General features: G+C 47.3%; 1 protein-coding gene across 1 annotated transcript in view; it reads left to right on the forward strand.

Moving 5' to 3' along the window:
- Positions 1-26,066, forward strand: part of SLC9A9 (solute carrier family 9 member A9) — a 485,438-nt gene that overhangs the window by 135,938 nt on the left and 323,434 nt on the right. Inside the window, exon 6 of the mRNA XM_081137930.1 lies at positions 17,460-17,565. Within this exon, the coding sequence (XP_080994056.1) occupies positions 17,460-17,565 (106 nt within the window). The remainder of the gene's footprint in view (positions 1-17,459; positions 17,566-26,066) is intronic.

Genomic DNA, 26,066 nt, shown 5'->3' on the forward strand with positions numbered 1-26,066 from the left:
AAGTGAACAGAGAGGCTGAGCCATGGACCCTGTAAGACACCTACTACACGAGGCCACCCTATCAACCTGGGAGATGTAGCAGTTCTACCTAATACAAAGAAGCAAACACGGGGAGGCTGCCAAAATGAGGAGGCAAAGAAACACATCCCAGAGGAGAGAACAGGAAAAAACTGCAGAAAAGAACTAAACAGAATGGAGACGAGCCACCTACCAGATGCAGAGTTCAGAACACTGGTTATAGGGATGCTCAGTGAGCTTAGGGGAAGAGCAGATGAATTTAGAGAGAACTTCAACAAAGACATAGGAAACATAAAGACACAACTAAAAAACATAAAAAAAGAACCAGCCATAAATGAAGAATATATTCCAAGGAATCCACAGCGGAGTAGATGAAGCAGAGAATCAAATCAGAGACTTGGAAGATAAGGAAGCAGAAAACACCCAATCAGAACAGCAAAATGAAAAAAGAATTTAAAAAATGAGGATAGGATAAGGAGCCTCTGGGAACTTCAAGCAAACCAATACTAACATCATAGGGGTACCAAAAGGAGGAGAGAGAGAGCAAGGAATTGAAAAGCTACTTGAAAAAATAATGACAGAAAACTTTCCTAACCTGTTGAAGGAAATAGACATATAAGTCCAGGAAGTGCAGAGAGCCCCAAACAAGAGGAACCCAAAGAGGCCCACAGCAAGACACACCATAATGAAAATAGCAAAGGTTAAAGACAAAGAGAGAATCTTAAAAGCAGCAAGAGTAAAGCAATTAGTTACCTACAAGGGAGCTCCCATAAGACTGTCAGCTGATTTCTCAACAGAAATTTTGCAGGCCAGAAGGGAGTGGGAAGAAATATTCAAAGGGATGAAAAACAAGGACCTACAACCAAGATTACCCAGCAAAGCTATCATTTAGAATCGAAGGGCAGATAAAAAGAGTTTCCTAGACAAGAAAAAGCTGAAGTTCATCACCACCAAACATTATTACATGAAATGTTAAACGGTTTTCTTTAAGAAGAAGGAAATAAAAGATAAAAAATATGAACAATAAGATGGAAAGAAGTACATATCTCTCAACAGTTGAATTTTAAAAACAGCCTGGCCCAGCATGGCTCAGCAGTTGAGCGTCGACCTAGGATCCAGGCGATCGGGGTTCGATTCCAGGTCAGTGCACATGCCCAGGTTGCAGTCTCGATCCCCAGTCTGGTGCGTGCAGGAGGCAGCTGATCAATGACTCTCTCATCATTGATGTTTCTATCTTTCTCTTCCTCTCCTTTCCTTTCTCTGAAATCAGTAAAGATATATATTTTTTTAATTAAATTTAAAAAAATGAAAACAAAATCAACAAATAAGCAGAACAGAAACAAGACTCATAGATACAGAGAACATTTTGATGGTTGCCATATGGGAGAGATGTTGGGGGGATGGGTGAAAAAGGTGAAGGGACTAAGAACTGCAAATTGGTAGTTACAGGGATATACACTATAGTGTAAGGAATATATTCAAAAATATTGCAATAACTATGGTGTGAGAGGGGTGTAAGATTTATCCCCAGGATGATCATTTAGTAAGTTATGTAATGTCTAATAACTAGGTTGTATACCTGAAACTAATATCATACTGTATGTCAACTGTAACTGAAGAATAAAAAATTATTTAAATTAAAAAATAAATTAATAAATGAAACAATGCAAACAGACAATGTACTCATTGCATTTATATGGAGGCACATCTATATCTGTAAAAAACTTCAAAATGTTATAGAAGTGCTAAAATCAGTCATTTCTTTATATCAGGTGAGTAAAACACTATTAAGTATAATGACAGGATCTTAAAGGAAAATCTTCAAACTCAATATGATAATGCATGCCATAAAGTGAAAAAAATCAAAGACTTCACGTATTGCATGTAGGTCACACACCTTGACTTGGCTCAGGCAGCTCACAAGTGCTGAGAATCCCCAGGCTTAGAGATGTTGGAGGTTGGCTTTCACAAGGCAACTACTGGCTCATGTTAACTGAATTTAGAAAGTTCACTCTGGCATTATCCTGTCTGGAGCCTACATTAAATGAATGGATGATAATTTATTTATCGACGTTAGAAGCCAGGAGGAATATAGATACAAAGTCACAGTCTCTGCTTTGCTAACGTTGAGTCTAACCAGCTTCTACTTGCCAAGTATTACAGCCCTGTGCTATTATTATTGATAGCTGGGAGATATGAGGCCTAGTTTAGTGTCTGTTACTAGCTCACGGGGTAGGTCAGGGGGTACTTAACCCGTCTAGGCTTAGCGTACTCTTATTCCTAGAGGAATGCAAAGGTTGCCAAGGTCACTTCCTGCTCCATGTTAGTGGCTCTCCAACTTGCGCGGATGTAAGACTCACTTGGAGAGGTCGTTACAACGCAGACTGCTTCGCTCCACCTCCAGAGGCGGTGGCTGAGTGGGCCTGCGGTGGGGGCTGAAGCTGCGGTTCGCACAGGCGTCCTGTGCTGATGGTGCCAGTGCAGAGACCTGAAGAGCGCAAGTAAGAACTGATGAGGGAAATGCGTGCATTTCTGAGTAAAGGTGGTGAGTTATGGAGAGTGAGGCACACTTGGCACTGATGATTTTAGCTGAGTCTATGCGCTTGTAGGACGTATGTAATTTCAAGGGTGACGTTACTTTAGCATAATTGTAATAAAGGTGAATTTCTCCCCCCACATGTGTTCCCTCCTCAGAGATCATGAACTGCAGGAGCCCTAGTTCTCGGGGCACTGCAGAAGAGTAGAAAGTGCCGCTGGGAAATGGCTGAGACTTGCACCTCAAGGAGTAGGGATCTCCCTCCTGAGAGGCCTCCAGCGGGGTTGTTCCCTGGCCTTCACCGTTACCCTGCTCTAGCTTTCCACTGTGTGCTACCTAAGATGACCACTAGGTGTTGCTCTAACTCTGGGGCAAATTGGACTCAAGGGCAAATGTGAGCTAGGGCCCTGGGGAACATGTCCTGGCTCCTGTGTTTGTGGTTTAACCATCTAAGAGAGCTCCCAGGAAATTCTCCACATAAAAGAATCACTTAGGGATGGATGATACACTTTCAATCCCAAAAGGGACTACCACTAAAAATTGAAACAGGTGTGGGAGGGGTAGGAAAGTTACCTACAAATGATGTCAGGGTAAGCCTTCCAGTGGCCAGATCATCCTGGATACTGAAGGGTCTGCTCACTCAGGGAAAGTTCATGTCATGAGCGAATGAAGCACCACCTTTCAGGCTTCAATTTTTCTCAACCCCACTTTCCATGTCCTCAAAATAGATGCTGTAAAAACAAAACAAACCAGAAATAGAAGGTACCTTCATTTCTTTACAGAATTGCTATAAAATCAAGTGAAATGCTATATAAATTTTATTTTGTAAATTGCTAAGCATTAACAAATAAAATATTACTAACAATGAGTTCTTCTAAGGAAACTTATTGGCTTTTTTGATCACACTGCCCTAACATTTTTATTTGTTTATAATTGAACATAAAATTGCCAGATATCAATTCTTTCCTTAAGTAGCCACGAGGAAATGATCATTTTCTCCAGATTTTTTACTTGCCCAACCACTCCCATGGTAAGTCACAAATGTAAAGACATTAAAAAGAAAAAATAGTCAAATGACACTTATCCCCATGGAGATTCCCTGCTTTTTGTAATATCTGCTGTACTTTTAAATAGTTAACATTCAGACTCCTGGTCCTATGCTCCCAGATGCTGCTCTGTGGTCCTGTCAGGCATTACAAGGTGCAGTGCGAAGGCTCCTGCACCAGCTTTGGGTTGTATGAATCACAGTCCCCTGATGGCATAGCTGAGCCTGGGTGGTCTAGCCTCCCATTTCCTGCTCACTTATCCCGCCTCATCCATCCTATCCCCACACAAATTATAAAGCCAAGTGTAGACCTGTGTTTGGGTTGGTATTTCACTGCTTTCTCAAGCCAGTTCCACTGTTTCTTTAATTGAAGGGTCCTTTTCTTCGTAAGTTGGCTGCCAGCCTGCGCCCTGAGCCACCCACCCTAGCCTGTCCCATGCGGCCTGAGTGTGAAATCGCGTGGCCTGCAGCCGTCCTCTGCGTGGGGGACAGACATGGCCTCTCAGCCTGCGGGCGCCCAGGGCGGGCCCTGTAACACCTGCTCCCCACAGAACGATCAGACAGGAGCGGGACAGATGTGCGGCCCTGAGCTTTCATCTTTTCTGTTATTAACACTTCAGGGAAATCAGAGTCTCCCGTGAAGGGCGTTTGTATCCACCGCACCTGCAAGTCGTTCTTTCCACTTACCCTTGGCAGCGGGGCGGCGCTCATTCTCCACAGCCCCCGCAGCCACCGAGCCAGCCTACCTTTGATCCTGCTGATAACCGAAGGCCCTTTCTGTTTGGGGTTACCATGGTTACGGCTGCCAGGGGATGTGAGCCTGCCTGCTGTTTTGATAAAAACAGGTATTAACTGCCAGTCACAGGCCTTCTCCTTCACTGTAGCTCCTGCAGAAGAGCAGCACATTGAAACAAAAGCAAGAGGGAACATTTGCATAAGTGATGGTGACTGGTCACGCTTATAAAAATATTTTAATTAGGCTCTTTTAATTAAGCAGGGCACTTTGTGACTCCTTCTCTGCTATTTGCACGGAGCTGCGCCTTGTGGCGCATTCCTGGCTAAGAGCCTGCAGAACCTCTAACGACGCTCAGTGTTATTTTTGGATAGAAGCCCCTGCCTTAGGGGCTTGACCAGGCTGTCTCTCACGTTTCTCATTTGTCATTGAATCTGGTCTGAGCTCTGATTTCCTTCTGACACGGGAGAAAGGACTGCTGGCCCTCCTGGAAGCAGAAGAGTTTTCAGTTTTCAGTCTGGTTTTTCTTCGGTCCCTTTGATCGCACGCTCCCTTCACTATGGTTTGCATATTTAGTTGTGGTCTTCATGATCGCTTTTTGTTTGGATTGTGTCTTCTTTTTAAAGCCTTTTATATTGTTTGTGTTTTTTCACATCTGGCCCCTCTGCCTCTGCATTTCGGGGTTTGTGATTTCTCATCACTGGTGTTACCAACATTCTGCACAGAATTCAAGAGAAACTGAATAACTTTCTATTCACAGACAAAACATAAGGAGTATGTAATTTACAAAGCAATTTCCCCAGTAACAGGTGTGCCTTCGAGAACAAAACCCACATGCACTGAGTGTCTGCTAAGCAGCATATGAGGAGGTGGAGATAGCTTTATGCTCATATTCCATGTCCTGAAATTGTTTGCCCAGTTACCTGTAGAGACACTGGGGTGACTCTACTTTTAGTGTTTAACTCTGGCTGGAGCAGTGTTGTGTCCGTACTGCCTGGGGGAGGTATGGGGGCTGTGAGAACAGTCACTGAATTCCAGAGCTGGGGTGGGGATGGGGTTACGCCTCTGAGGAAGTCAGCATGCCTGCCCCACAGGCAGAGGCTTCTGCAGACTGCAGGGGACCAGCCTCTACACTGTGCACTGAGTCCTTCAGACCTGCGCAGTGCCTTCCACGGCACCGGGCTGTGGCCTCTGGGGTCTATCCAATTCCATGGCAAGCGCACTGGGACAACATCATTTAAAAGCCTCTGCATAAACCCAGGTCTATAAAACACCATCACATAAACCCAGGTTCTAGTCTCCATTTTTAAAAATTGTTGACAGTATTACAAATGTCTCCTATTTCTCCCCTTTTGCCCCCTCCACTCAGGCCCCTGGCCCACTACATGCCTTCACCCCACCATTGTCTATGTCCATGGGCAAAGTGTATATACATGTAAGTTCTTCAGTTAATCTCTTCCTGCCTCCCCACACGCCCCCCCCCCCCCGAGATCTGTCAGTCTGATCCATGCCTCTATGTCTTCAGACCTGTTTTGTCTGTCATTTTATTTTGTTCATTAGATTCCACATATAAGTGAGATCATATGGTATTTGTCTTTCTCTGACTGATTTATTTCACTTAGCATAATACTCTCCAGTTCCCTCTATGCTGTCTCAAAGGGTCAGAGATCCTTCTTTTTTACAGCCACATAGTATTCCATGGTGTGAATGTCCCACAGCGTCTATATCCACTCATCTACTGATGGGCACTTGGGTTGTTTCCAGATCTCGGCTATTGTAAATAACGCTGCCATGAACATTTACTCAGAAATAAAAATAACTGCTTGGATTTATATTATGTACATCTTTCAAAGAACTCAAATAGCTTCCATACACAGTATTTCAGTTATTTTCATAGTTTTCTTGGGTAGAGAGAATGCAGAGGTGAAATTATTGAGGAGCAGAGAAATTTGGGGATTTTCTCAAAATTTTATAGTAAGTCAATAGAAGATCGATACAGAACCCAAGACTTCTATTTCCTTACATGACTAGACTGTTTTATGTAAAACACTGACATCTATGTGATCAAAATAGATTGTTTACTTTAACTAACTTGCCGCCAGATCTACAGTCAGTAACGTGCTTGCTTCTGCCCATCAGAGCAAGGGTGCACTGAGTCAGTAACATATTGGCAGCAATTAAAAGCTCCTTATGAATATTCCTATCTGGAGAGCACGTCATCAAGTGATAACAGCCACTACCCAAGTGTGTACACATATATCTTCTAATTGGAGTATTCCCACAGCCAGGCCATGATCTCCAGTCCAAGAATCTGAGCTTCTAACTTACATGGTATTTCAGTTTACAAGGGTTGTATGAGGCAAAGATGGGAGATAAAGCACTTCCAATATTCTTTGTCTTATACCTCTACTATTTTGCAAACTTCAGGGTGGGGCAAAAGTAGGTTTATAGTGCTCTTATGGAAAATAATGCAATAATTAATAAATAATAATACAAGAATAAACTCTGTGTTTTGCATACTCACAACTGTAAACCTACCTTTGCCCCACCCTGTATAACAGCGATATGCCAGTGTGGCTTAGCAAAACATGAAACCCAATAGTCAGGTTCTCATTTTGTTATTGATTTCATTCAGCAAACATTTATTCAGCATCAGCTATGTACTAGGTCCATAGGAGCGACAGAGGGAGGGGTGGTAAACCAGACACAAATCCTGCCCTCAAGGAGCTCCAGTCTAAAGGGGGATGTAGATACAACTGTCAGTAAGTTTAAAGATAAAACAGCATGTCCTGGCTGGCTCAGTGATTAAAGCGTCTGCCGAAGTGTCACGGGTTTGATTCCCAATCAAGGGCATGAGCCTGGGTCGCAGGTTGGATCCCTTGCCTGGAATCCCCAGCCCAGTCGAGGTGCAACCAATTGATGTGTTTCTCTCACGTGGATGTCGCGCTCCTTTCCTTCCACTCTCTCTAAAAATCGATGGAAAAAATATATATCCTCGAGTGAGGATTGACTAAAGATAAAACAGTGTTGGCCTAGACAGCCCTGTAAGCAAAAAGGAAGGGCCTCCTGGACCACTGGACCACTCTTGTGGGAAGAGGGTTCTGGGAAACCTCCCCACCTCGTGCCAAGATTCTCCTTGGTTGAAGAGGGGATATGCCAGGAGGAAGAACTATGAACCATGTTTCTGGTATAAGAGATGCCTTGTGAGTAGGGTTTTTCATTCTCACCAGGGCCATAGACAACATGCCCTGCTGGACATCATGAGATCTGCCTGGGCTCAGACACCCTGTGGGGTGCCCTGGCTTGACAGTCCTGGCGCTGGGGTCAAGGCGAGGGCACAGCACTTGCTGTTATGAGACAGCCCGCTCCTCCGGCCTGCAGAGAAGAAGCTTGTCCTTGACAGTTTGCGCTTGCTGCTGTCCAGCTCCTGAGCCAGTCCTGCCCCTGGCTCCAGCAGATGACAGGCACACTCCACACCAGGAGCCCACACGTGGGAGCTAGAAGTTTCGCTTTGGAAGGACCTTAAAGATAATCTCGCTTAGCCTCATTTTCAGATGGGGCCCCCGAGGCTCAGAGAAAAGTAAATTTGTGCTGTGCAGGAATTAGGTGTTCTGTACAGATGCAAAGCTTCATGGGGTAATCTGTGAGAAAGGGAGGGAGGCAGGGAAGCATTTTCATCCTGCCTCGGCCTGTTAATATCTGTTTTCCCCTCTGCAAGCCATCTGTGAGTGTCCCAGGGGAAGCATGCAGGCCGGAGCTGTCATCTCTTGTATAAGGGGCGAGCACTGAGAGTTTTGATGACATGAATGTAGCAGTAATAGTAACGGCCACTCACTGAGCTACAACATGGCAGACACTCCCCATAAATTATCCCACTAACCCTGCTCTCAGGACAGGGTCCTTTGTCTCTGTTTTGCTGGGGAAGTTTACTGGAAGCTTAGTGAGGTTAAGTAGCTGGCTCAAGGTCTCCCAGTCTGTCTGCATCACAGCGGGGTCTGGACAAGTGGGTTTACAGCAGAGTCCAGCTCAGGGCAGCGTCCTAAAGAGAGAAATCTGGCAGAAACGCCTACTTCAAAAATTGGAGGCTCAGCTTTGCAGTCAGCCCCGCAGGACAGAGCTGGAGAGGGTGACAGACAGCAACCAACCACCCTACGTGCTTGGGGGGGGGGGGGGGGCTGGATGTAGATAAAACCCGGCGCCCGGTGTTCTGAGGAAGGGATTTCAAGAGCACCGGACCTGTTGGAAGCAACTCCGCAGCTGGGGACAGCTGGAGAGCGGGAGGCTGGCAGGCCTGGGCAGAGTGGCTGTTCGAAGGAAAGCGCTCATGCTCAGAGGTGCTCAGGGGCAGGCCTGCAAGGCCCCAGGGTGGGAGTCAGTGTCGGCCGTCCACTCCCTTTGTGTGTCGAAGAAGATGCTGCGCATTGTGGCGAATCGGGTGGGGAAATTATTAGAGTGTTTCCTTGGACAGAAGGCTGCCCGGCTCCCTGCAGAGTTCAGCCTGGCTGACTGACCTCAAACCACGGGCAGTGGGGCAGCATGAGAGCCCCGTTTAAGACCACTCACTTTCAGGGCCAGAACAGGCACCCCCCACCCCGAAAGTGGTGCCTCGTTGAGGATGAGATGCTTGGGGGCCAAGGGGAGCACCCACCGGTGGCCCAGACGGGGACTGGGCGCCCTTGCTCTGGGAGCTGCTCACGGAGGCCCCTTGGGCTAGGACTCCTTGAAAAGTGGCTTCCCTTCCAGAACCCAGCCAAGAAAGGACAGGGACTGACCTTTTACCTGACTGACCTTTGACGGCAGATAGATACAATTCATTATTTTGAACTGAAATGGAGACAGCCTTTTATAACTAGTGCTGTCAGGTCAGCGAGGGGGCAAAGTGACTGGTCACAAGAGAAGAGGAAGAGGGTGTGTGACCTTCAAGTGTCCTTCACTCATTCACGCGTCAGTCTGCTGCTCACCAGAAACCACCAAAGGCATTGACCAGCTCACAGACGAGCAACTAACCGGTGAGGCCCAGCCTCTCACCTAGGAGGCCCGTTCAAGGAGAAGTTCTCACAGGCCACTTACAGGGGCTGTTTGTTAAAATGCTGTTTCCACGTGAGAAAGTGCCTTGATGTGCACCTGAACTTCTGACTGTTACATCATTTTCTAGTCCAGACAGGGTTGCCGCAGAGGCCTGAGGTTCCAGATGCGACAAGCACGTCCACCTGTGGGGTCTGTGCAGCACGGCCCTCCGCGCCGCTTTCCCTGTCTCTCCGCGGCGGGCCTCCTGATTTTATAACCCCTAAGGGCAGAGATTTTCTCCCTTGCGAACAAGATAAACCACAACATTTTTAACACAGCAGAAAGCTTCTGGTTGGTGATGATGCCGCTTGCTGAGACAGGCGATTCTGAGGGGGAGCAGCAGGCGGCCTGGGGCTGGCGAGGGGCAGGGCGGGCAGAACACACGGGTGGGACAGAGGTATTGGCATCGGGAGGAAGCCAGGCGAGGTGCCTGGGAAGGGGCTGAATACTGGAGTCTGTAGCTGATGGAGGAGAGGGAACTGGCTGCAGAGGAGGCTCCGGGGTGTGGATGAGATTCCCCAGGGAGAGTCTGTAGAGTGAGAAGGAGACTGGCAAGGTGTTGCTGGGCAGCACCTGTATTAAAAGGACGGGTTTACAGAGGAGAGAGAAAGAGGCCAGGGGTGTTGCAGGGAAACCAGGAGAGACCAGTCTCTCAACCAGAAAGGAAGCGAGCACTCAGAAAGGCAGGAGGGGTCACAGGGAGTGCCACAGCACTCAGAGGGTCAGCGGCCTGGCAGCCCGGGAGGGAGTCCTGAGCAGGTGTAGCGGGGAGACCTCACATATGGCATCCTGGGCCATGGGAAGAGACTCACATAGTTTGTCTCCTCATTAAGTTTGCCAATTTTTAAAATGGCATTTTGTCCTATCTGATTCTGGAAATAATACATTCTTATTGTAGAAAATATATAAAACACAAAAAGGTTCAAAGAAAAATTAAAATTCTCCTGCTTGCGTTTATCCGAGAGCCATTTTGGGGCTTTTGGCATGCTCTCCTGAGACCCGGCGTGCCCTGGGCTCACCTTCCATCGGGCTTGGGCCTCGTCTTTCTCTTCTCAGTGCCCACCTTCCTGAGGGACTGCTCAACAGAGTAGCACAGAGGGGATGGACACTGCAAAGCAAGTGATTGGGTAAACTATACACTAACACACTTGAGTACATGAGTGGTCACACTGAGGGGGATGCGTGGGTAACCTATCAGCCCCAAGGGCCCACAGGCACACATACTCGCTGCACACAGCCTGTCCTTGGAGACCCACAGGCACACACACTCACAGCACACAGCCTGTCCTTGGAGGCCCACAGGCACACACAGCACACAGCCTGTCCTTGGAGGCCCCACAGGCACACACACTCACAGCACACAGCCTGCCCTTGGAGGCCCACAGGCACACACTCACAGCACACAGCCTGCCCTTGTTCCAGGATTTTCCTGCTTAAGCATGATCTAAAACATGAATTTGTCTAAGTGACTTCTTTTTGCAGTAGTGGGGGCGGGGCAGGGAAGTCTATGCTTATGGAGGCCACATCGCTCGTTGGTAACTCATGTATTAAACAGTCAGGTGCCAGGGGCCTGGCCTCCCTCCCTTTTCTGGCCCCTCTTGTGAGAGGGGGGCAGAGTGTGCATCTTTGCCAGGGCTGCTGGGACAAGTTAGCATGGACCAAGCTGGGCAGCTCGGTTCTGCAGGTCAGTCCAGGTTGGCTCAGCTGGGGTCTCTGCGCAGGCTCTCACCTGGCCAAGGCTGAGGTGCTAACTGCCTGGCTTTCATCTAGAAGCTCGAGGAGGAATCTGCTGCTATGTCGCTCAGGCTGCCGGCAGAATCCAGGTCCTGGCCGGTGGGACTGAGGCCCATTTCCTTGCTGGCTGAGAGCTGGGACGCCCTTGGTTCCTAGAGGTCTCTCTGGCCCTTGAAGTGAGCGCCTGCATCTCGGCCGGCGATGGTGCGGCATCCTTCTCACACTTGGAGCGTCCTGACCTCGCCTGGGTTGTTTGGTGGTTGTTGCTGCTGTTGTTTGTCTCTTTTCTGCCTTCTCTCAGCTGTATCCCTCTGACTCCAAGCAAAGAGAGGTATCTGCTTTTAAGGGCAGATGAGCTGGACCCACCCAAGTAGCCAACTAGAATCTGCCTATTTTAAGGTGACCTTAATTGTACCTGCCTAGTCCCTTTTGGATGTAGGATAACCTGGGACAGCTTCCAGGCGTGGGCGCACGGGCGCTTGGGAGGGGGCCTTCCTCAGCCAGCCCCACAGGTTGGCTACCATGCTCGTTTGCCCACCTTGCCCGTTTTTAAAATGGCGAGACGCTTCCGCAGGGGCGCTGCTTGGAGAATGCGCGCAGGCGGGTGAGTCATCTCCACTCAACACCGGGCTCACGGCAGAACCCCATTACACTGCACCTCGGCTCATTAAACCCCGCTGGTGAGAAAAGTGGGTCTTTGCTCAGTGTTTATGTTCTGTGCTAATGTTAAATTTAGAATGTTCCCGTTGCAGATGCCTTTGGGGGAATTTGTGAAGCACTAGCTAATGCTCCAGCAGATTTCATCTAAGTTCCCAAATACGGTGCCTGGAAAATAGTCCCTACCCAGATTCATCCCCAGGTTTCTTGCTTTCCAATCTTTATACATCATTTATTTCTCTATAATGTTAAACCTCACAGTCTTCTGATTACTTTTTACACTCTCAGTGACCACTAAGGACTGGATTTTGGTTTGTAAGCAGAAGAGGAAGGAGAATATTCTGGAAACCATCCAACCATGCTTGAGGTCCAGGAAAGAATCTGTGGCTGTCAGTGTTCTTAGGATGTAGCCAAATATTGAAGAAACAATCTCTGTCTACAAACACCTTCTAATAAAGGACTTAAACAGATACAGACACTGATGACAGCAATGTGATTCCAGAAATGTGCTACTGGAGTAAATATGAAAAGAATAATTTCCTCATTTAAGCGTTATTACATGTTATCTACATGTTTGCTGGAAGAATCAGCTGTGGCCACATATACTAATGTACTAAGATGCAGGGAGCTTTTCTCAACAGGAATTCAACAGGAGAATTAAGCTCCATGGAAAATGATTTGAGGAACTATTTTCTCACTCATCTCACAGATGATGCCAAGCGCAGAGACAGGCCATTCCGTTACATGCAGCTTTTCAGCGCCATAGCCCCTTTACAATCTTCAGAAGCTGGAAAGACCCCTGGGAGTTTTTGTTTGTGTGTGTTATACTATCAATATTTACCATATAGAACTTAAATAATTAAACATATTTTACTGATTTATTTAAAATAACAATCATAGATCATTTATATGTTAAATAACATATTTTTATGAAAAAGAAATTAACACCCAAACAAAAAAATTACCAAGAAGAGTGACATTGTTTTACATGTTTGCAAATCTCTTTAGTGGGTGGTATAATAGAAGACAGCTAGATTCTACGTCTACTTCTGTACTCAGTTGCACCATCACTCATCCTATAGCCTCTGGAAAATTCCACTGTACGCAGATAAAGGAATAAGAATGAAAAATGCAAGTAACATTTTTATATTATTCTGAAAATGGTTTTGACCTTGGGAGATCTGCCAGGATGGGTCTCAGGAACCACAGGGGTCCCTGGGCCATACTTTGAAAACATTGCCTTGGGGCATCAGAGCTTGTTTCTCCCAAGGCCCCCTGGTGAGGGGGACTGCCACAGTGTGCTTCCCCCCACTCAGTCTGTACCCCGTGATATATCACATCATAATGCCCCAAATCAAGTTGCAGTGCTCTAGGGTGATGTCATTATGATGTTTTGTGTAGCTTCTAACTTAGAGCGACCTCAAAAAAGCAGCACCGGGTGACCGGCTGTCTCGCCCTGGCACGGTTTCTCTGACCTGTTTCGGGAGAGTTAGGTTTCCCAGCTGCATTTCTAGGATCTAGTTGGCCGAGCTTGACTTGCAAGCCCGATGCCTGCACTGAGCCTGCTGCTGAGGCCTCCCTGAAACGGCATCAGGGCTCAGGACACCGCAAGGTTCTGGAAACATCTTGAAATCTCACCGTCCAATACTTCAGAAAAGTGGGGAAAGGGGCAGGGCAATGTCCGTCTCCGTTTTCACAGTAATTACTCTTGGAAATGGAAGAACGCTCCCCGTTCATGAGAATACCGGCATCCCCACCTGTCCAGCCGGCATGATTGTCCCTGTGCCGGGACAAGTGTCACACGGTGTTGCGCACACTGGTTTGTGCAGAGCACTGCAGCAAGCGCCGTCCAGAGCGCCAGCGTTTTGACAAGACTGGAACCGGGGGCGGGGGGGGTTGTGTGGCCTTGTCCTACACCCAGGCAGGTCTTGTACCAGGTTGCTGAGCCCTGCTGCATTAAAATGTCATTCGAGATTTAAATTCCTTGTAAAACACCAGGAAAATATGGGTCAGAGAGCTGCTAGTGGAGATTCTAGGGAAGGGCCTGTCACTAACTCGCCTGAAGACAGAAGTGACCACAAGAAGTGACATTAGGGAAGTGGGCAGGTGGAACGCTGGCAATGGACAAATCAAAGCATCTTTTAGGAGTCACCGCGCTGAGATGCCTTGGGGCCGGCGTCGCTGTCTGCACTTTCCTCCCCGTGTGATTATTACACTTGGGCTTCATGCCCCACAGGCTGCTGCTTTTCTCCCTCCGCCCGGGTCGCGGCTCTCAGGCTGTGGTCTGTCCCACAGCCCCCTCCCCCCACTTGCGTGGCCCCTGCGGCTCCACTGCTGGGCGCTTCCTCAGGTATCACCAGGGACCCGGTGGCCCGTCTCAGCCGCCTGTTCCTTACGGGGAGCAGTTGTGTATGGTGTGCCTGTGTTCATTTATTTGAGCATAAGGTTGTGTGTGCATGTGTCCCTTATTACCAAGTGAGAGATGGAGCGGGGGTTTCTAGCTAAAAAGTCAGGTGGACGAGGGAGTGCAGAGAAGGGCCCGAGCCCCAAGTGAAACACCAGAGCTGCCACCAAGAGATGCGCAGGACTGAAGTGTGACAAAGATCCCCGGATAGAATCAGGGGTTTGAGGAATCCGATTGTGTCTCCCCTGCTGCCCACCTGGTATCTGGAGGGTTCTTCTCGCACAGTCACCAGAAGGCACCTCTGAGTGGCCCTTGCGTTAGCCCAGCCGCAGGCCCAGCCTTTCCCGGGGGTGGCCCAGCAGCTGGGAGCTGGGCAGTGAGTGGGTGGCTAATACTTGAGTCACCTCTGCGACTCAGCTGTGGCCCCAGCACTCGCTCCCTGTGCAGGGCTCACCGCAGTGCCTCCCTTTGAAGCTGCTCCTTCCCTTTCCTCGAAGGTAGACAGAACGTGCAAAGTGACCGCCTTCCCTTCTGTGTGAGGTCGCGCTTAAAAGTGGGGTCAGGTTTCTGTGCCAAAGGAATTCTGGGAATGCAGAACCATTTTGAACAAAACTGGATATTCGATTAAGCCTTCCTCCCTAGTCCCAAGGCCGTCACCGGGAAGAAGCCGAGTCCATCCCCACAGAGTGGCCTCCGGAGCCGGGGAGGGAGGCAGGGAGGCAGGGAGCCCGGGCCTCACATCTCCATCCCCGAGCCCAGGAAGCCTCTCTGGGGTGCAGGGGAGCGGGAAGTCATCTCCAGAGCTTGCAAATACAGAGACTAGTCAACAATAGAGCCGTGATAGTTTTCTAGTTTAAGAATAACCACTTTTATTCCACAGGATCCTAGCAAAAGGAAGATGTTGCTAATTAACTCCCATCCCTGGCGGAAGCCTCAGGGTTTTGATTAGATGCAGGGTCCTGGTTCTGTCCAGGGGAGGAACAGATGGCTCAGCAGAGTCCTGCTGCTGCTCCCGCCAGCGCCTGCGGAGGCTGAGAGCGTGGAGGCGCCCTCTAAGCCCGCGGAGGCGCCGCTCTGCCACCTGCCTGTGGCCATCAAGGGAGGACCCGCTCGGCTAGAACATGGAACGGACTCTGGTGCGGTCTAGCTGATTGTCATGCCAACTCACGGCATTTTATTCTGCTGTCCCGAGTCCACTTGTTGAGTTTAAAACTCCTTCCTCTAAGATAATCTTTAGTAAATAAAAATATATTTACAGAAATTCATGATGGCATGATTTCCAGCCAGCTTGTTCATGCTTAGGGTCAGGTCCAGCAAATGCAGCTCATGTACTCATGTTCCTTGTCCCCATGACCCCCTATCTATAGCTGTCCCCCACGTATCTCTCACGGCCTCTCTTCTCTTCCTGTACACTTCACCCGGGCCATCTCCATCCCTCTGTGGCTTTATGGCCCATCTATAGTCTACGAATGCTGTCTTCTGCCCTCTCTGTAGTTCTAGCCTTTTATTTCCAGCTTTCCGATTTAAATTTTCACTTGAAATTCTACCTGGCTACTTAAGTCAGTATGTCTCAAACCAAACTTACTGGATTCCCCATCTACAAACTAATTTCTCTTATGTGGCTCCATCTACCAGTTGCCCAGGATTGAAACCCAGAGTCACTCTTTGCTGTCTCTCAAGCACCAGCAACCAATTCTCCATCCTAAAAATGTTGGGGGTATTGTCTCCTGTGATTGACCCTCCCTGATATTACTTTTTATTCACTCACTCAGTGAAGGCGTCCTGTAGTCTAGCACTGTGCTAAGGGCTGGAGAAGGTCAGAGCCGGCGAGTAAGTCAGGTACAAAGCCCTGTGGTCCCCGACCCCTCAGAAGGCAGGGTGCTACATGTGCTGGAGTTTGGGAGCCTGGATCGAGGTCTCTTCCTATTTGGGTTCAACTCACCTCGTGCCAGGACATTTGGGAGAGCCTCCAGCCACACATCCATTCTGTTCTCTGCCCTGCTGCTCAAGGTTATTTCTAAAGTTTGAATCAGATAGTGTCTCCCTTCTGGCTAAAACCCTTCCCTGGCTCCCCATTGCACAGGACAAGCACCAAACTTCTGACCCTACTTACAGAACCTTCAAACTCAGCTTTCCCCCTGTAGCATCTTTTATACAACACAGTCATAACGTCACAGTCTGTGAAACAGGAAAGGAAAGAACAGAAATGAAAATGCCCTCTCTGCCTTAAAAACTCACCACCAGTATCATTTTCAGTCACCCTCTTTCCCCCTTTGGCAATCAATTCAGTGGATCATTTCCCTAAGGATTGCTTTCACACTTTGCATAGCAGTTTCAAATAGCAAGACACAGAACAGCTCCGGTGAACACGGTCGATCAGGGTGTGACTGTTGACTGTCCTGACGTGCTCAAACACTCCATACGAGGCTGCGGAGGATGGTACCGGGCGGCCGGCTAGAGGAGGCAAGCCCTTGGGTCGTGCTCTTAGGAACACAGAGCCCATCTCTGCGGATGAGTGTGATCTAGGAGAGAGGGAGAGCCAGGTCGGCCTACCTCTCCCTTGGCAGGAGTGGGCCGTGCAAATACATTCATTTATTCACTCACTCACTTCAGTCATTCATGCATCAAATACCTACTGAGCATTTGCCAAGTACTCCGTGTTGCAAAGATGGGCCCTACCCCCAGGGAGCTCACAGCCTCTTCTGTGATAAGTTCTGAGATTTGATCCAAATGCTGGGATCCAAAAGGAGTGAGCCGAGTTTCAGGGGCCAGGGGGCTGGGAAACAGTGAAATACTTGAGAGGCTTTAAAAGATTGAATAAAGTTTTTTTTGTAGCAAGAATGTGTGTGTGTGTGTGTGTGTGTTTATGTAAGGGGGTGGGGGGAATGGTAGCACATGGATGAGAAAATATCGCTGTCCTGGTAAAGTGAATCCAAATGCAAACATAGTTTAAAAAGCTACACAATTATCTTGGGGGAGAATTACGGTAAGTTCAGTGTGGCTTGAGGGCGCAGCAATGGGCAGGCGGGCAGGAATGGGTACAGAGGGACATGCTGGAAGGTCCACGGTGCGGAGTGTAGGAGACTTGGAGGAGGAGTGGGGAGCCCAGAGGAGTCTCTGAGCAGGGCGACACCCATAGGTGATTTGGGGGGTGAGAGCCCACCGTGGGCATAGAGGATGATTGGAGATGAGCATCCATGAATGCTTTTGAAGTGACCACGACCGGCGCGTGCTGTGCGGCTCACCCTGCCTCTGTCTGTCCTAGTTACGGTGCTGGCCATCTTCCACGAGCTGCATGTGGACCCCGCGCTGTACACGCTCCTGTTCGGGGAGAGCGTGCTGAACGACGCAGTGGCCCTCGTGCTGACGCAGTAAGTACCGCACTGGGCCTGTTTCTCTGCTGATGCGAAAGAAGCTTCTGCTTGGTGACAATTCCTGGTGGCTCTAATAGTAGCTTTTGAGTGATGTTGTAGAGACACAGGCAATAGCTGGCTTTCAAGGAGTTGTTACAACAGAAAATCTCTGACGTTGGGTATAACTCATCAGGCACCTAATACCTAACTCTGTTAATGGGCTTCATGTCTCCAGCCTATTGTGACACACTACAGAGAGGGTAACAGTTATTTTTTTCTCAGTGCATATATTTAGCTGATTCACTTAGGGTTCCTGAAATTCACATAAATGAGTTTTCTTCATTTCAAATCAATATCACTTAATTTTTTCTTAGACAAGTCATTTTCCAGATAATAGACTAGTGGAAACCATTGTGTTTATAGTAAATTTGGTGAACTGGAGATAGAACTTGAGAGTCAGAACACTCCTTTCATTTCTCGATGCAGATGTGATGTGACAGGAACACACACATCTTTAAGTCATCAGGACAAGTGAGACTGACAGAGCTCCAGCTAAGAGCTCCTGCAGTCCTTCCTTCGTCCCGTCCTGCAAGAAGGTTCTTCCTGAGATGAGAACCAGTGCTCCTTCCTCACCTCTTCTTAGACACCATTTATACTTAATAAATGCCACTTAGGTGGCTTTCACTGTCAGAGGTTTCTTCTTGGTTTTAGATTAAGTCCAACATTTTAGGCAACTGTCACATAACCAAAGGAAAGTCTCTATCTCATAAGTAAATGTGACAATAGGATTGCATCAAGATATTAATTACTTCAAATGCATGTGAAAATGTATTGTGAGGTAACAAAGAACTTTTAGAAGTCAGATCTCCAGAGCAGGGGAGCTGGGATGCAGGATGCAAAGCAAAGCAGCTCTGCCCTTGCCTCCTGCCAGCTGACATTTCTTAAGGATGCCACCAGAATTGCCAGAGAACTCAGCAACTTTCAAGCCAAAGTCTCCAAATAAACTTACATTTCACCTGGCTGCCAAATGCGGCCTATCCTGCAGTGAAAGAAAATATCAAAGAGAGCGTGTTAAGAGGAAAAGCCATGGCCGACTCACCCATGCTGAAGGCTGTTTTTAAAGAAATACCAAGAATATTAATCAGGGCACCAGGAATCCTTGTCCAGGAAATACAAACATTAATGGAACATTTTTAAACATTTTAAAAAACCTGCCAAGTCCCTCATTTTCACTTTCTGAGCTGCCCAGTTGTAAAGGGCCAAGCAAAGAGCCAAACCACTGTAGCCACAGCCCTGGGACATTTACCTCTCCCGTTGCGCTTCCTTTCGCTGCAGTTTCCTTAAGAAGGCAGACTCCAGGGTGCGTGTTGATGCTGTTGATCGAGCACAGGCCTGTGGGCTTTAAACAGTCTGTTTGGTGTCACCTCAGGTCCACATGCAGTTACTATGGTTAGTGCCTTTCCTGCTCCCCTCCCACCCATGCCAGGTCCCTGCCTTCCAGGCAGGAGCTTGCCGTATTTGCCAAACCCGGTGCTCCCAGCTTGGGCAGTCCAGGTGTCGTGCAGAGTGACCCTAATGAGCCCCAGCTTTAGAATAAGGTGATTTTACATTATGAACACCTGGCATGCACAGAAACACCGATGCCATGGGATCCGCAGGTTCCTCCGCCTGCTGCGTTTGGACCCACCGGAGCCTCCCAGGCTCTCAGCCCAGTGGCCGGGCCTGCTGTCCTGGTCTGGGCTGACTGCCCCAGGGCCTCTGCCAGCAGTTTCCGTGTTTCTTACTCTCCACTTCTCTTGCTCACTTGCTTCTTTAACTTAGTTTACAGCACATGATAATCTTTTTGTACATCTACTTAACAAGTATATTTTCTCTCCTTTTAATGCAGGGGTGGGGAATCTTTTTTGTGCCAACGACCATTTGGATATTTATAGCATTATTCGCAGGCCATACAGAATTATCAACTTAAAAATTAGCTATGAAAAAGCTCCTAGGTTTATTGAATTTCGAGTCCCGCCTGCGGTTGCTTTGGCAGCCCTCACGCCGGACATTCCCCACCCGTGTAACGCCTCACCCTTACACCCTCTTATCTATTTTCTAGTTCCCTTAGAAAAGCCCTATTTAGAAATCATTTAAAAGTTTTCTATGACTTTCAGACTAGACGTTCAAATATTTGCCTTCCACTTTCCTCCCCCTTCACACACGCCCTGGCTGGCACCGTCACGCCTTAGCGCACACGGCGTCGCTCCTCCCTGAGTCTGTTTCTGCCTCATCAGGTCCTTCACCTCCCGCAGCGCCTCCTCCTGCGGGGCCACTGGCCTCACTGTGCCCTGTGACCCAGCAGCTCCCTCCCAGCACAGTGCTGCGGCCTTGGGCTTACATGGATATTCCTCTATGTTGATCTAAGATAGTAATTTTTTGAACACTGTCTATGTACTTGAAATGCACATTAAAAGAACAAATGAAAACTTCTGTTGTATTTTCCCCCTTTTTAGTTCCACATTTGTGGGGGTTTCTTTGTTGTTGTTTTTAAGCTTAGGAATAGTAATAGAGCTCTTCTGGTACCGTGGAAAAGGAAAGTTATACATTTTTATGTGAAATCAAGTATAATAAAGAATCCAAATCATTGGCACCTGTGGCTCTTGGCAGTGCCCCCAGAGACCCTTGGGAATGGCCACATTTCCCATCTTCCACCTGCAAGCCTCCTTGTTAAAAATCATTCTCTTAACTTTGAGTATTTTTAAAAAATTAATTGTTAGTATCCCTGATTTTCAGATAACCATTTATAATTGCATTCGATGTACACAGCCGCATGTGGTGAGCAGTGTCTCTGAGGGTTAAAATGACCCGGAATTGTTCACCTTAAAATAAAAGTAATTTTTACATAAGAGTTTGGAAATCAGCTTGGCCCACGCTGCCATTTCAGGCGCATAGAAGATGTCAGGCCCATACCTGCTCACATACTAGCTCATGAATGAGTGAGCTCCACACAAGGGACTGCATTTCTAAAGGTTGTCTAAAAGCTATGAAGAAAAGCAGAAGATACGCTGAAAAGGTCTGAAGGATGTGTGGTTTTGAGTTTGTAAGGAAGCCATTCCTTTCGGAGGCAGTAGGGTGAAGTAGAAAGAGCCCTAGATTTAAGTCTAAAGAGCTGCTGTCAGGATCGCCAGGAGCTAACTGTGCAATTACTGCCATTGAAGGAAACCCACCCAAACTGGTGAGCGGGAAGGGAACCTGTGTTGGCCGCTATCTCGGAGCAGCAGGAGCAGGCCTGGCTCAGGAGAGGGTCCTGGGGATGAACAGACTCTTTCCTTCCTCTGCAGAGTCAGCTCCCTCACCTGCTCGCTGCCCGGCGCTCAGTGTCCTGGAGAACAGGGAAAGCACCTCTGTCCCCTACTCCCACCCAAATCTCAGCCTACCTTATAGATTCCCTAGGCCATTCCAGACCCACCTGGACCTAGCTGCTGGGCCAGGGAAATGTACTGCCCGGGTCTAAGCCACAGGCCTCCCAAGTTCAAAGGTGGAATCAGTTTCACTTGGAAGCACATGAACTAAGACTGGGAACAGAGGGATGATTGCTCAGAGTACTAAGGCCACACAGAGGGGAAAGCAGGTGGCTGCTGGACAGACACACGACCAGACAAGGCCGCGTGACCCCTGCAGTGACTTCCTTTAGCCACAGGCTCGCAGCGCTTGCTTTCTCGTTGGTGCAGAGGAAGACGAGGTGTTCTTTATCCATCGCAGAATTACTCAGAGCAATAAAAAGAGCTACCTAGTAGAAAGGCTCCATAATCTGTATAATCTGTGCTATATAAATAAACATATGCTTGTTATAACTCATATAATCTTTTATATCAACAACTTTTACTCTACTTACACAGGTTTCCTGGTTTCATTAAAAAAAAAAATGACTAAAGATAGACCTGCTTCTATGAAACATTCCTTCATAAATATGGCATTTTATGACCCCACGAATATAGAGAGCGACCATTTTCACATGTGATTCCCCCTTACAAATGAGCCTCGCCAAGGCGCACCGTCTAAAGCTGACAGAGCAGGAATGGAGGCCGAAGTGTGCTCCTTAAGGTCACAAAGGCGCTCACAGCCAAAATGGATGTTTCCGTAGAAGGTACCTGCAGGAGGGGCGAAGGGAAGGAAGGGACTGTGAGCTAAGATACCACCTCTCTCCTAGTAAGAAATCGGTATCTACTGTGCAGAGTTGGAAAATCAAGAAATGGAGGTGTGTGCAGATTATTTAGAGTCGAAGGCCCACTGTCAGGAGAAATAGAAACATAAACAGTGAAAAAGAGACACTTTTCTATGTAGGACCATGGTTGATGGAAAGGGAAAACATATAATTTAACTTTTTATTTTATATCCTTTACTGTCTGAATGTTTATATATGTTTGAATTATATTTATTTAAAATAACCTGCAGATGATCAAGATATCAAAACAAACTATAAAAGAAAAGCTGATTTATCTAATAGCAATGGAGGTAGCAAAAACACTGCGGCCAGGGGGAGCATCTCAATAGGTTCATGGTCCTTATAATACACAGGAGGAAGTGTTAATCTCCTTCATATACCAGATAAGTTACTTCACCTCTCTGCCTCAGATGCCTCTTTATAAAGTGAGGGTAGTAAATAGCACTTAACTCACTGGTTGGGATCAAACATTATAAACCTGATACAGGGCCTGGCTTATCACACTCAGTAAATGTTAGATGTAAGTTGCTGAAATTATCCCTGTTATCAAAGACCAATAAAGAAAAAGTAAGAAAAATAGAAAAAATGGGCAAAGGCCATCAAAGGGTAATGAACAGGAGAAGAAACATAAATGCTCAGTGGTTCTGCTCAGTAAGATCATCTTCACTAACAATGAAATAAAACAAATTAAACCAACAACGGAGGATCATTTTTCACTTAGCAAATCCTCAAATCTCCAGAATCAAAAGGGGCAGTCGCCCTTGGTGTAGATCAGTTTGTGGAGAGGGACCTTCTGTGTCACTCAGTTGATTGGAACATCTTCCTGTCTACACCTAAAAGGTTGCGGGTCCGATTCCTCATCAGGGCACAGGCCTGGGTTTTGGGTTTGATTCCCTGGTGGGGCGAGTAAGGGAGGCAACCCAACTATGTTTCTCTTTCACATCAATATTTCTCTCTCTCTCTCTCTCTCTCTCTCTCTCTCTCTCTCTCTCTCTCTCTCTCCCTGTTCCTCTCTCTCTAAAAATCAATAAAAACCTATCCTTGGGTGAGGATTGAAAAATAAAGAAAAAATTTATTGGTGTGAAATATATTCACAACATATTTTTAAAGAAAATTTTAAATGGTGTACGCAACAAGATCTATTTTGGTTAAAAAAAATCACAGCCAAATTTTTGTGTGTAATTACAGCATATTATAAATATAATTTATATATATAATCAAAGTGTTAGATGAGAGCACAGGTGATTTTAATTTCTTTTTTTAGCTTATATATGATTATTGGAAATAAATTAAACTACTTATGCTCAACTCTGATCCAAAGAACTCCCCCATTAATATACTTGCTAATGGGCAATCTTCATTTAAATTGCAGATTCTACATAGGTTTACACCTGAAAATTTTTTTATACACAAAAGAGCAGAAGTAAGATGAGCATTTTCAGCTATTTATCTACCAAAAAAAGAAATATTTCCCGTATTGTACTGAGGCTTCTACTTGTATACTGATTCTACCTGTGACAACACCTCCAGGTTTCCTAGGGGCGAAATGAGAACCTCGTCACACAGCTGCTCTCGGGTGACAATAATCGTGTCCGAAGTGCGTCTGTTCCATGTTCAACAAATGCTTACAAGGAAACCCAATGTTGATCATTAAACAAGAGAGAGGAATGGGGCACTAACTTTGTCTTTTTAAATAAGAGTGTTTTATGCTGCTTAGAGGTTCTTACTAGAAATACCATTTAAAGTTAATATTGGTGGGTGCTTGGCACTTAGAGTGAGGGACATTTTGAAAGACCACCTTTTTATGGTCCATGCATCTTAAGGGAACTTTAGCATGGACGTTAATGGGTGGCGATGAGACTCAAAGAACCATGCCACTAGGAGGGCCTTGAGGGGCAGCAGCCTTCAGCAGAAAGGTGTGAGGAGCCGCAAGGGGCAGACACGGTGCTGAGCACTGGTAATAAGATGAGTGGGTTCAGTCACCCGCCAGGCCCTGAGCAGCTCCGCTCTGAAGCAGGCAGACAGTAGCTCTAACGCGGTTTAACAGGCGCGGCAAAACCTGGCTGGAAAGGTCACCCAGGGAGCGGCTGCGAGGGGGCGCTCGGGGAAGCCCCCGCTCTCCTGGCGCCGTTGCCAAGCAGGCTGCGAGCTCGCTGAAGGCAAGTGTCCTCCTCGCCATCCCCACGCAGGCCGCTGGCTGTAGGGCGTCCCCCAAATGTAGACACACTTTCAATAATTACTAATTCCAGTGGGTTAAATCTGAAAAGAAAGAAACATCAATTGAGCTGTCAGCTGCTAAGTGTGTACACATTTTGGGGACACCCTATATTTAGCAGGCTCTCAAATAGTCACTGCATGTGATTTGATACACCCTTTCACACACAGGTGGGGACATGTCCGAATCCCCTCATTAAAACTGATTCCAGGAGGTTTTCCATTGCTTCTTCCAAATGTCTGAGAGCCTTATTAGCCACCCGCATTAGCGCAGCTTCTCCCGTTTGACCCACAGTTGTGAGCACCAAGGTGATGAGAAGGTGTCGCCTTTTGATGAGAATAAATGGAAACTGTTATCACACCCAGAAAGTATAACGTTCCTCATGAATCTGCTTAACTTAGAAACAGGTTCCTGGACACATCTTCCTGAAGGTAATTTACTTTCATATTTGCCTTGAAAACTGGTAATCAGCATGAAACACATTTATCTCGATGCCAGTCTAGATACTGCTGTGACACATAATTTTAAAAAAAGTCATGGTCCTTTTTGCTGGAAGGCTCCTTGTCCTGACAGCCAATTCCACGCTGATTCACTGTCCGGGCGCCCCGTGGCATCGCCCCGCAGGCGTGGGCAGCACCCGGAGGCAGAGCCCCGACCTCTCCAGCTGTAAGTCAGGCGGGGCTTCCCGCCCACCCCCGCCTCGGCGGCAGCCCGTCTGTCTTCTCATCCCCGAAGCCTGTTCCTGCTGCCTGCCCGTGGCTCTGGCATCTCCCCGCCCCGCTCTTAATGGCACTGTTTAGATTCCTGGGAATCGACCTTGGCTTTACCCTGTGTCTGCCTCCTCTCTCCAAGGCTCAATCTGACGTTCGCTCACTGTTCCCCGGAACTCAGCCCAGGCGTAGAACCTGCTTTGCTTCATGTCAAGCCGCGCAGGACACACTGACCTACCAAAAATAAGTAAATAAAAGAAACCCATGGTGCTTTTTATCTCAATTGCATTGTACTTTAACTTTTTGACATACAAGTCAGATGTAAGTGACAGAAACCCAATTCAAATTAGCTTAAGCCTAAGGAATTGACTGGCCTGTTTAACAGGGGTTAGGCCAACTCTGGGCATGCCAGGGCCCAGGATTCAAACACAACTGTCTGGTTTTTCTGTCCTGATTCCTCCTGGGTGCCAGCCTCATTCTGTTCTAGTGCAGACAGATGACTTATTCTACAAAGCAGGAGAGGGTGACTAATGACATCTCCAGGCTTGTGTTGTTCTGGCTCAATATAATGCTTAATGTTCCCAATATTTGCATGTCAGACACAGAGAAGAACTCCTATTGGCCCTGCTTGTGTCAGACAATCACGTCCAAGCCAAAGTACTCCAAGGGATTTAAATATGGTGGTTAGCCCGGTCTGAATCATATCCCATACTGTGGTCAGTGGTATGGACTCTATTACTAAAAGAAAATGATTGTGCACCCAGAACAGCTACCATATTTCACAAGAATAGGCTCTTCAGAACACAGTGGATTGCAATGAAGCAGATGGGCTTGGTGCCATCACAAATTCAAAAGGATGCTTTATTTTAAAAGGCAAAAATTCTCTTCTAAATGTAGACTTGCTTTGGAAGAAGAGGAAAGGAGGTCTGGGTGTGAGAAGTAAGAGAGAAATCATGGCACAAGTGGGAAGCTGCCCCTGTCAGTGGCCACATGATTTTGGATAGGACCCAGACCCAGAGGGTTTGGAGCTGGGTCCATTTCCATGTGGAAGCCGGAGCCCTGACTGTAAAGCTCTTTGGGCAAAGCCTGGGCTCTCAAAGTGCTCCCTCAGTTACACAGACTGTCCATCATCTATAAGTAATATGAGAAAACTGTCATCATTCTGAAATTTGAATCAAGATCCCTGGCCTGAGCAATTGTCGTGCAGGAAATACAAACCAATAAAGTAAGACAAACAGTTTTACTTAAAATACCTGCCCCAGCCTCATTTCCCTTTCCTTATTTTCAAATAGGCCTTGGGGCTCTGAAGTGATACTTTAATATATATATATATATATGTCTTTATTGATTTCAGAGAGAGGAAGGGAGAGGGAGAGAGAGAGAATCA

The sequence above is a fragment of the Miniopterus schreibersii genome, assembly GCF_964146895.1.
Source record: "Miniopterus schreibersii genome assembly, chromosome: 5".
Taxonomy (NCBI): domain Eukaryota; kingdom Metazoa; phylum Chordata; class Mammalia; order Chiroptera; family Miniopteridae; genus Miniopterus; species Miniopterus schreibersii.